Raw genomic sequence first — 12,335 nt, forward strand, 5'->3', positions numbered from 1 at the left:
GCAAACAACACAACATGGCTTCTGCGGTAAGAACGGTGTGCGCATAAATATCGAACGATCGCTCGCAACGAAATACCCGAAGATCCGGCCCGGTACCGTACGAGGCATAAGCAAATAGATTTCTTCTTAATTTCCTCCCGAGATTCATCCGGTTTTGCCGCTGCTAGTGCCGATGCACGTGTGGCGCCATGGTGGTTTTGGGTTCCGATGTGATAGAATCAAACTTCACCGTAGTCTGGAGCTTTCTTCAACATTGTTGATGGAGCCCGTGCTTGGGCCAAAGTTTTCGGGAAGTTTGATTGGATCATTTTTCGTGTTGCGCACAGCAGGAAATCAATTGCTACTGAGTAATAAAATTCATGTTTTGTTGTGAATGAAAGTTACATTGATTTATTCTCGAAGCGATACGGTAGCAACTATATTAATGTTGGATGTTGTTAGATGAAGTTAATGTTTTAGAGCAATGTAAAAATTAAAATATATTCTTTTCAATTTGTATTCTATCGTTGAGTTATAACTTAATTTTGATTCACACATCTCCTTACGAAAGGATTATTGGGGTTTGCGACAGAGCCAAGGGAAATGTGTATCCTTCAACTATTAGTTGCATAACTTTAGGCGCAATAAATAAAATGCAGGATTATGCAAGTATGTATTCATTCATGAAAGAATTTTTAGTTATGTTTTAAATTTTGCTCTTACCAATTATTTAAAATCTTTATGAAATTGCATTAAAACAAGATTTCCACCAACTATTTTCATTTTCTCCAACTAAGCATCTTCTCTATTGACACGCCAGGTTTCATGCATTATGCACTAATTTGAATAATTGACAACGTAACTGATGATACTCTACCTGTTGAAACGTTCGATACTTCTAAAGACCCTTCGGTAACGTGCATTTCTTATCGAGGAAAACTAATAGCATTTCTAATGCCCAGATCATACCCCTTTGTGATGCATCTCAGAAGGGAACGACCCCATTGTTCACTGTAGAATGTTTAACCAACAACCTCTAACAATTCAATTTCCCATCCACCATCATGGTGGTGTGTAACCACCATCATAAGCGCCTGCTGCACCGAGGGATAAAGAGGCCAGCAACAGGATCCACTCATAAAGCGGCACAGATGCATCCCCGGACCGACACCGGACACAGCATAAATCAACAGAAAACATTGAAAACTTACCGCCTACGCCATGGTGCCGGCATGTCACAGAAAACCCTTTCCCAACCGAGCACAACGGGGATGCCTTTTGTGTCGCCTTGGTCGGAATGGAAATAATCAGCACGCAAGATGGTTTGTGTCCGACGTTGGTCAAGAGCGGAGGGTTTGGATTGTTCAATCAATTGGTAATGCCGTTCGTCCGTGTGTAGCCACACATATCACCATTTTAATGATGGTTCAATGGGCAGAACTCACCGTACCTCATGCATACGGTCTCATGGAGTGGTTACCTTCTGTAACACCGAGAACGCTCGTCTTCGCTTGACAAACGTCCAGTGTTGCATTAAAAAGCCGGTCCGCTTACACTCCCAGCATGGCCATAGATTATTCATCCGCCAAGACAGTGTTTTACGATGAAAACCACGAACCACCAGGCGTCTCCATCTGGTGGTGCGATGGAGCTGATGGTATCCTTTTTCGCTGCTATTGGCCACCAGCGCTCTGAACACGGACACGTACACTCACACACCGGCGAACCGTTGCGTAGTGCATCGGTTATGCTAAACGAGCGCCTTTATCGCACCGCGGTTCGACAATAGACAAACCGTTTTGCATATAAACACTGTAAACCGGCTGACCTTCGAAAGCTGCCCGGTAATGGGTGGCAAATCTTGTCCAGCTGATCCGTACGGACGTGACCTGTTTATGGTGGCGCGTTGGGTGGTGCAATTTGAGTGTTCAATTAAGCGTTCACGTTACGTGAGATACTAAAAAACAACCCCACCCCACCTGTGAGACACTCGCTGTGACACAATGTTTATTGGTGGGTCCTGGTGGGTAAAGTTCTGCTACAAGTTCCGTGGGCCCCTTTGTTTGCAGAGGACGTTGCCAAACACCTTGCCGCCTCCGGACACGGGAAAGTGTAATCTATCTGTACTGCCCATTAAAAGGTTATTATACCGAAGTGCAGCGTCTGGGAGGCTGACGATCCCGGTGAATAAAGCACAACCGGAGCGTGTAACTTCGCCACGGAGAAGAATCTCCTGTTGCCATGGTCAAGGCGTCGGTTTAGTCCGTGCAGGAGAAATTGACTCGTTTGCCGGGCATCTTGGGTTGCCTTGGGGCCATAAAAATCGATCCTTTTTCACTAACGCTTTTAATCGAATGATGGCGCAGGTAATAAAGTGCGCCGTTGTAAATCTGGACGGGTTCGGTTTAATTTTCGACCGGGAAGATTACAATTACGGCCCAGCAGGCATTTTACTTATGGTCTAATTTGGCTTAAAAAACATAACCTCAAAAGTTTACTGCAACTTGCCATGCTGCGTACGGCTTAATATATTTTTACCGCCAGCAAGCATGCAAAAGTCATACGCGGGCGATGGTTCCAAGAAAATCCGTCCAATTCCACAGCAGTACAAAACCGAATTTATGAAGAAGAGCCGTACCAGCAATCAAAATCTAATTTAATTCCATACGTAAACTCAATTCAATTTCTCAAAATACGCCGCGTGGCGTTTAGCGTGGTTAAACAGTTGAAAAAAACGACGGCACAATTCATGATGAGCTTTTCTTCCCAAACTCCCCAGCCTAATCCGTCATCAGGTATACCTTATAAATACCCTGCATAACAGACTCTGGTCTGACGTCTGCCTCCCTTACCAATACATTAGTGCACGTATACAAATGTGTATAATATTAATTATTCATCCAATCGACTTGCTATTGTGGAAGAATGTTGAGGCATTCCACGAATGCATGGCAATCAGGCAGTGTCTGTGAAGTTTTTCCTCCCATAATGCCCAATTCCAATCTCGACGGTAATGGATAATGTGACCAGCGATGTGATACTTCAATGCAATTCGTCCCCGTTTCATGCCAGAGCATCAGTCTCCGTCACCTTTCGAACAAATTTCGACACACTTCGCCTCTATTTGATAAACTTTCTAATTTACGCTTCGCCCTATGCTGTGCCTTATCTTCACCCCGGACCAATCTTATCACCGCCAGACTTCGATGTTCGCCGGTCGTTGTGTGACAAAATCTCTAACGAATCTGCACCCAACCGTTGAAGATGTGCTGCATCTGACGCTGATCTAACATCGGTGCAGCGATAAGCTACCACTGGAAAGGCCACACGTACACGACGGTCCAACGCTGGAAGTTTTCCGCGCCCGAAGACAAACTTTCTGCTCTTGCGAACTTGGCAACCAGGACTAACTTTGTCCGAGATTTATCCCTCCAGAAGCATCCGTTCGTAAACAGTGTACCGAATGATGGGAATTGTCCATCCCCAGCATTCCCCTTCTTACTTCTTCCAGTTGTCCAAGTTGCCGCGCCATCTTTTCAGATTACTTCTCTTCGTATGTTTGCCCGAAGATACTGCACTACCAGACGCCATGCGGGTACACGGCCATGTGTGTTAATGTTGCTGATACCTCCACACGTACCACTCCGCCAGTCTCCTGGAAGTACTCGCCGGAGGCACGCGCTTTTTGACGCTCGTAAAACGCTACCGGAGCGATAATTTGGTTTGACGTTGTATCGAGGAAGTTTACAGTCTTATCTTCACCGTCGGTTTGCATCACCAGCATACAACGACGGTATGCTCGGGGAAACCCAACACAACAATCTTCCGTACGGCCACGTACCGGCACAGAAGTTTGTTCGAGGCGGAACGTTTGGCGATGCAGCGTATTAAGGTTTTCCAATCCGGACGGCTTCCGCCGCTAAAGCATACAGGCTGCAGAAAGCATAATTATGATGCAAAGTTGTTGGCGTAATTATTAGCACTCAGTAGCATTGCATACGATTCAGTTAGACAAACAGTAAGTGCTCAGTGAAGTAATTAAGTTAATCTGTAATAAAGTTTAGTGTTTCGTTTAGTGGTTCACTAGTAACACCGTTTGAGTCGTTGATCTTGATGGGTTAAAGCTGAAGCGATCTAAAATAAGACTTGGAGTAACATGAAATATCTACAGTGGGAGATTTATTTATAAAAAGAAACAATGAAAGAAATTACTACGTAATATAGTCTATAAATTAATGTCTTGACGAATATCATATTTTCTATTGTAAAAAGACTTTACTAATTTAACTAATTACAAAACTGTACCAGTCCCATTTACATTTCAAGGAAACATCCAAAAAACGCCTTAAAGTATGCAATCGTTTATTCATATCGTAGTTTATAAGATTTCAGGATACAGTTTTATAAAATTCGACGCAATAATGGTCTGAAAGTTTGCATATCAGTTTGAAAAAATATATATTAATTAAAATGACATACATCACAAGAATACTTTAATTTCAATCTTAAACAAAATCCTGTGCTCTCTGAAACAAAATTTTCCATTTATTGAAAACCATTTTGGCAATCACCCCGGCAGTCTGGTAGTGTATTTAGTAGCGGCGCGGGTCTTCACACGACAGGACCGATCCAAAATCCCATCTGTACCAATCCCCCGTGCGCAGAATTTATTATTCCGATATGGTGAAATAAAGCTAAAGAAAGCCAAAAAATAGCAGGCCTTACACCTCTTGAGGTTGTTGTGCTGCTAAAGAAGCAGAAGAAACTCCTTCTTCCACTCAATTAAAAGCTTAATTTGCTTTGCACTACACTCACTGTTTGACTCATACATTGATTCATTCATGTGTCGATGTTCGTAGAAAATTGTAAATGTTTCTTGGAAGTTCAAAGAGCTGTAGTACAGCTTCCAGATACGTTACATCCGGTAGAAGCTATTCTTGAAGCGAGAAATTCATCAAAATTCAAACAACCCATCATAACTGCTCTTTCACAACTATTACCCATGTCATACGGGCCTAACAATTACATTCCCCAAGTACTATACTACCGTCCATTGCCTTCGAGCACGTGTAACAATGGCTTTTAGGGAAACCCTCATCATCATCATTATCTACAGGCCATGCCAAGGTACCCAGCGCTTTGTTTGATTAGAGAAAATTCTTCTACTATAAATGTTGCCCTAATCTGCAGAAAATGCTGGTACCAAGGTACTGTATGTAAATGTTACACCGGTGAAAAGCGGTACAGGGAAGCGACTGGACAATCGTTGCCCGGTGACTGCCATAAATCATACTGCTAGGCCTCTTACCCATTCTGCCAGGCAATTGCCATAAAATACATCACCATGGAATTCACGATAGAGATCACACAAAAGGTGGGAATCGTTTTCTGGCATACATTTTTCTACCGATTGGCTCGTATGCCTCGTTCCGTACGTGAAAGCATTTTGCAGCTCCTTCTACTTGGACGCATCCGAATGCCTTGAGGCACAGCACGGCAAGGCACATTTCCAGGCATTGCCCGGTGTCTGCAAACGGTTTATGGAGAGCAAAACAAATCAGTGCCCCAGCGTAGTTGGATCATGCACAAGACTGAGTTTTTGGGATGTGAAAATTCCTACCACGCAACCATTTGCGACGAGATCACTCCCCGGTGAATAGACGTTAAGGGTTCATGTTGTGCGAGAAATGCATCACAGCTGAGGAGAGGAACGAAATGCTCCACCGAATGCATGACTGACAGAGGGCTTTGATTGGCTTTGCTGGTGTTTTCTGTCTGCACCTACGAAAAAACCTTCCGTTTCGATATAATTAAAACACGCATAATGAATTATCGGGGCTCATATTCACGATAAACTCCATGAGCGGTGAAGTTTATTACGGACCCACAATCGGTTCTTTGTTCCAAAAATAAAACTCAGATTGTATCGCCACTACCTGGCGCCATCTCAATCATAACTCGAGGCTTGCGACCGTCCAGTTACGAAGGGCAGTCGTTTTGCATTGATTTTTTGTTAAATGCTATGGAAGGAGCCGAAAACGGATGTAACGTGCAAAGCAATATACAGTATTTTATTGACAAAAAGAAAATGTATCCCCAGTGCCGGTCGATGCGACCCGGCATCGGCAAAACGTGGCCGGATGAAAATCGATGACAAAGTTGGCATTGTTCGAGGACACCGGAAAACCCGTCCAAAACTTTCCCCACCGCAATGCTTTTGTTGATGCGAGGCTCCAAGGCAGGATCTGCTCGAGGAGCAAGCACATACTAAAAAAAAGAAGATGTACGCTCAAAATTCACATTAAATGGTGCGACTAGGATGGCGATAGTGAACGAGACATGCGAACTAGTCAGACCGAACAGACCACGTTTACTGGGCGGTGGGAAAGAGAGCACATTGGAGCAGAATATTTTGGGTGCCGCACAGCTGTTTTTGGAGTTTGCCCATTTGTCCACCCAAGAAACGAAAGTATTCCATAGAAAGCACGGCACACACGCGCACACACTGGAGCAACAAAAATAACACAATATCGGACGAATAATACTGCCGTAAATCACGACATAAACCAATCGCTTAAAGCTTTCGAGATTTTATTTCCAGTCTGTGTTTTTTCCCCCAACCGTTCGATGGACTGTTTAAGTCTTGGGCCGAACTTGGAATATGAACAGCTTTCCTGCTTGGAACGCTTACCTGCTGGCTGTTGCTGCGGTTTTATGGGGGATATATTTTTGGAATCTCGGACGAACCTCACTCAAAAACTATTAAAAATAATTCTTACTTACTCTCAGGTGAAGAACGGGAATGGGGTTACCCATCTGGCCTGTAATAGAGCTTGTCGTACGAAGAACTATCGCTATTATAGACAATAAATCGTTTGTGATTTCTTAAAATAACAACACGGGACGTCATAGCTTAAAGACACGAGAACACAGAATGCGGCAGTCAAAATCAATATCAGTTCTTTAATAGGATAGCATTTATCAAAAGATTGTGATGAAGGTTCCACGACAGAAATCAGTAGTCATTAACAAAATTAAGGTGGAGGCAGTTTGTAGACACCTAGATCTCAATACGAATCCTTATTCACTGTCCAAAGTTTAGTGATCCTTACTAACCTGACAATTTTTTTCTCCGAATCTTTCAACACGGTGAAATGTTATATTTTAATCAACCAATTAGAAAAGCAACCGAAGTTGGCATTTTTTAAAATAAATTATGAGATATTAAAGCACTATTTGCTTCATTTTGTACCCTAAATAAATGAATATCCTCAAACATAATTATTGAGCATAATAATCCCTTCGTTAACTTTCCGTAACGTATTTTTCAAATTGTCTCGTTGTATTTCGAACTTCGCATTTTCATTTCGAATTATCTCTCTCTCTCGCTCGTGCGCGGTTCGAACAATTTGACAGCTACTGCAGCGTGTTTGTGTTGTTGCTCTTGTTCTTGTTACCGTGGATGCAAATGAAAACATTTTCACGGCTGTCCGCTTTCTTGCTCCTTCGCTTTGTAATGTGTTTTGCTGGTGAGCGTTTGTATTTAATCGCATTCCTTAACATTAACTGTGAATAGATTCTTCCTGAAAGTGATGAAATCTGTGTAACGTCTTGTGATAGCATTAGGATTTGTGTGTTTACTGTAGATAGCTCGTTTGCTGTGATCACCGTGTCGCAATCGTAAAAAGGCAAAACCTTGAAAGAAGAACACGTTCGAAGGTGCAGTTTGGCGTGTGCATGTTCTTATCGCACCTTCATCCTTCGTGTCTCGTGAGCGTTGAGGCGGAAAACGTGACGTGTTTTGCCCACGTACATACACTGGGACCCATCGCAAGCGCGGCGCAAGGCTAGTGTTGGAATGCAAGGTGCAGTACAGGTGTTTTCGTCACTGATGCAACAGCGCTCCGTGTTCGGGGAGTTTGTGTATCCGTGTGTGTGTCAGCAGTTTAATCGAACCATCGTCATCGGGCAAGTTCCTCCACAGTAGACGGAGTCGGGGAATTGCCTTCATCCGGGTAGGCAAAGTCCAACAGCGCACTGAACCTTTAAAAAAATAATAACGGGAATGACTGACTGAATGACCCCCCAAGCAGCCGCCTCCACCACCGTCGTACTGTCGTAAAGCAACACAATAATGATAAGCCGCAGTGCGGACCGAGCCAGGAATTGTATTTGCTTTCAGTCGTGTGCCAGCCGCGTGTAGGGACAGATTACGCGCTCGTCATCCATCCATCGTCATCCACACCACACAGAATGGAGCAACAGCAGGAAGCAGATTACACCATTCCGCTGACTACGGGAGACACCACCACAACAGAGGAGCAACAGAGCTTGATGCTGTTCGATACGCTGATCGATCTGTGCCGCAACAACATCAGCTTCTTCGAGTGTGATGAAACGGAAACCGGTTTACGGCTGCATGGCGCTTTCGTTGGATTAATCGATCACATCGAGATGGCAAAACCACTCGTCCGAACGGTGCAGAGCTTCATGAACGAGTATGATTTCGATCCAACCGTGCCGGGCAATGGGTTCCGCAGCTTCCTGTCCGTCGTCGAGTGTTGCGTGAAGACGTCCCTCAAACTGGCACGTTATGTGATGGAAAATCGTAGCACGATCCTGTTCCGGAAGGCACTGTACGTGAAGGAGGTCGAAGCGTACAACCATCTGATGGCAAGTCTCTGCACCTGTCTGCAGCACGCGCAAACCCTGCGCGAATGGACCCGCGAATCGGGCGATCTGTTCCCGGACGAATCGCGCTCGGTGGAGGAACTGTTTGCCCACGGTGGCATCATCAATCAGTACTGCTTCTACGGGCGCTGTCTTGGGTTTCAGTTTTGCGATTCGATTAAACCGCTGCTGAAGTTCATATCGATCGGAATGGCTGGATTTTCCGAGGGTTACTACTCGGAGGGTGGTCGAATATCGAAAGCCACCAGCTTGATGTACACGAGCACCAAGTACATGCTCGATCCGGAACTGCGCGCTCGGAGAATCGTGAACATTTCCCAAAACTCAAACGTTGACTTCTGCAAGGCGTTTTGGTTTTTGGCCGAATCGGAGATGATGCACTCGCTGCCATCGTTCGTGGGCTTTAAGGTGAAGGTAAACCGGGTAATAACGATCCCACCGGAACCGATACAGCTGAAACTGAGCACCGGTGGAACGGAGCAACGGAACGGATCACCTTCGAGTGCAAAGGAGGACATCTTTGTGGACATCCCCATACCGAAAAGTCACGGCGGGGCGGCACCGATCAAGGCACGCCTTATATCGGCCGTCAAGCGGAAGGGCATGATCGGCGAGCGAAGCAACTCACAGCGCAGCACCATCTACCCGGCATCCCGTGGGCTACTGTTCCACTGTCACGGTGGTGGCTTCGTGGCACAGAGCTCCAAATCTCACGAATCGTACCTGCGCGAATGGGCCGTCACACTGAACGTGCCCATCCTGTCGATCGATTACAGTCTAGCACCGGAGGCTCCGTTCCCGCGCGCACTGGAGGAAGTGTTTTACGCGTACTGTTGGGCATTGCGTAACTGCGAGCTACTGGGCACGACCGGTGAACGGATTATTCTGGCCGGAGATTCAGCCGGCGCCAACCTCAATTTGGGCTGTGCGATGAAAGCGATCGAGCTTGGCATTCGGCGTCCGGATGGGATCTTTATCGCGTACTGTCCGGTACTGATCAGCTTCGTACCGAGCCCGGCACGGATGCTTTGCCTGATGGATCCGTTGCTTCCGTTCGGGTTCATGATGCGCTGTCTGAAAGCATACGCCTGTCCGAGCTTGGAAGTGTTGGAAGAAAATCGGAAACGTCACGAACAGCGGCAAGCGATCATAAATGCTGGACAGCAGATGCGCAACAACAATGTGCCTGTGATGGTGCCAACCGGTAGCGAGAGGAAGGACGAACAGGATAAAACACCAGACCGGTCCGATTCCGGAGATGATAATTCGATGTGGGAACAGCTAAACAGTGCCAACATTGTACAGGTGAGTGCTCGTGCAAAAATTCATTTCACTGTAAAGTTAAGCTCACATTACTAGACCCCATACAAATACTCCTTGTAAGATCCTCTTTTGTTAACCTTTAAGGTCAGTTGAACCACCGATAATAGCATACTAATCTCAATGAATTCTTCCTGAAGCTTTGACCTACGTTCTTTTCCTTTGCCTGATAAGTCCCTTGTTATTAAACTCCACTCTTGGGACAGAGAGGTGGAATTTGCAAGCAGCTACACCAACATAACCTCGAGCAAAGTTCCCATTATTCCCATCTTCCAGCTGATAAGTTGAGGTTGTGAAGTGTGATTGAATCATCCGAGTGTTGTAACGCCGAACGGTGCTGAATCACTTAATGTTGCTGTACATTGCTTGACGCTTTGTGACGTCAAATATCCTGCACCGGATGGGCTTAGATGGGTACGGCAATTCGATGTTATTTTTGGGTACATACCGATAGGAATAAATCAATAAATCGTCCCGCGCACTTGACAGTGATGTAACAATCCCATTTCTGTTACATCTGTTTGGATTTTGTGAGATGAAGAACGCGCCTTCCGTAATCATTTCATTATCACTCACTTGTCCTTGGCTATTGCGCCAAAAAAAACCACATTGTGCAGGATTAATGAGAATTTGCTTCACACTCGACGTTCGTTTCAGCTTCAGAATCAACATCTTAGCCCCGTAAGCGATACGGCTAGCGATACGCTGGCGCTGAAAAGTCAATCCCTCGGAAATACTATCGACATCATCAGTCCTGACGAGAGCAACACCATCACATCGCTGGAGGAAGACTCGCAGCCCATCACATTGCAGCAGGTCAATTTGAACACGGAACGGAGCAATGTGACCGTGGTGGATGATTTAGACATGGATATGCCGAGCGACATTAGCTCGGAGCAAAACACAAACCAGAACGTGTCGAACTTCATCAATAGGTTCGTTACGCGGCGGTTGTTCGGGAAGGGTTATGGAAAGGCCAATGAACAATCTCTCTACCTCTTTTTAGCTACGTCCTCGACACGACCACCAATGCCGCCGGAGAGCTGGAACCGATCCTGCGTCCGGTGTCTCGTTCGCAGTCGGAAGAAAACATCGTGCTGGATATTGGTAGGGAAGCGATTAGCGTACAGAATCTACAGGAACGGTAAGATGTGCAAAAATGACCTGATTGTTTAGCGTAGCACTAATTTCTATTATCTTTTTCTTGCAGTGTGACCACGGCAGCTAGTAACTTTGTGAGCAAGGTGTCAAACACGTTGACTAGCATAACAGCCTCGAAGCCAATCGCTGCCAGTGGCTCACAGAACGAGCTGCAGTCGAATCTAGATTCGTTGATCGCTCGCAGCCCGTCCGATGAGTTTATCTTTCACGTTCCGAAAGATTCCCACCTTTCGCCGTACTGGGCTACCGATGAAGTTTTGAGTCAATTTCCACCAACAAAGATTTTAGTACGTATCTATTCGGGTGTTTAATTCTCAAAGATACATGAATTTTATGACATCTCCGAAGAATCATGAATCTTCCGGGACCTCCGAAGATTTGTGAATGTTCTGGGATCTTCGAAGATGGAATCTTTGAAGATTTATGAATATTTTGAGAGCCGACTCATGATTTCCATGAATATTGAAGTTCCATATGACTCCACTCCCAAGATTCATTAAACGCGACTTAACTGGTTAAAAACATCTTCGCCCACAGACCGTCGTTCTGGATCCCTGTCTAGATGACTGTGTGATGTTTGCCAAAAGACTGAAGAGCTTAAACCGATCCGTTTCGCTTGATATTCTACCCGGGTTGCCACATGGCTTCTTGAATTTCGCCACTGTAAGTATGACTTTGTTTGAGTTACCGTTGAAACTTGTTAAACTTATCCCTTTGCCCACCCTTTTGTAGATCTCCAAAGAGGCACACGAAGGTTCGAAGCAGTGCGTGCAACGCATTGCCGAGCTGCTGGAAATTCCGACCACGCTAGACGATCCGGGCACCAAGCAGGGTTGCTGTTAGCGTAAATGTTGGTAACGCCGCTGCTGTTAAGAAAACATGTTCGTTTCGCAGGTAGTGGCTAGCGATAGCGTGTGTTGACTGATACCATTCTGCTCAGCCAAATTTGGAACAAACCAAGCAAAAAAAAAACAAAGCATCACAGCTCAAGAAGAGGCTCGAGATATTATCACAAGTAAACGCGGCAGAAATGCCCAAAACGTCCAGTCAGTAGCCATCGGAATCGAGTGGACCCAAAACGTAACTGTGAAGGAATACCAAGTAAATCTACACGTGAACAAACTATTAGCCGTTAAAAACAGCGTCCTTTTTGAAGCTTTTTTGTAGCGAAAAAGCAAACCGAT

The 12,335-nt window shown here is 45.3% G+C and overlaps 1 protein-coding gene across 1 annotated transcript; it reads left to right on the forward strand.

Moving 5' to 3' along the window:
* Positions 1-8,232: 8,232 nt before the first annotated feature.
* On the forward strand, positions 8,233-11,994 carry LOC128709557 (hormone-sensitive lipase). Its single transcript, XM_053804563.1, has 6 exons — positions 8,233-9,975; positions 10,648-10,925; positions 10,997-11,134; positions 11,201-11,438; positions 11,689-11,814; positions 11,884-11,994. The coding sequence occupies exons 1-6, from the start codon at positions 8,233-8,235 to the stop codon at positions 11,992-11,994; spliced, it is 2,634 nt and encodes an 877-aa protein (XP_053660538.1).
* The last annotated feature ends 341 nt before the right edge of the window (positions 11,995-12,335 follow it).

Source organism: Anopheles marshallii, chromosome 2, assembly GCF_943734725.1.
Source record: "Anopheles marshallii chromosome 2, idAnoMarsDA_429_01, whole genome shotgun sequence".
NCBI classification, from domain to species: Eukaryota; Metazoa; Arthropoda; class Insecta; order Diptera; family Culicidae; genus Anopheles; species Anopheles marshallii.

Coding starts and splice junctions, on each gene's coding strand:
- LOC128709557 (XM_053804563.1), top strand. CDS start 8,233: ATGGAGCAACAGCAGGAAGCAGATTACACCATTCCGCTGACTACGGGA. Junction 11,439..11,688: donor TTCCACCAACAAAGATTTTA/GTACGTATCTAT, acceptor CTTCGCCCACAG/ACCGTCGTTCTGGATCCCTG. Junction 11,815..11,883: donor GCTTCTTGAATTTCGCCACT/GTAAGTATGACT, acceptor ACCCTTTTGTAG/ATCTCCAAAGAGGCACACGA.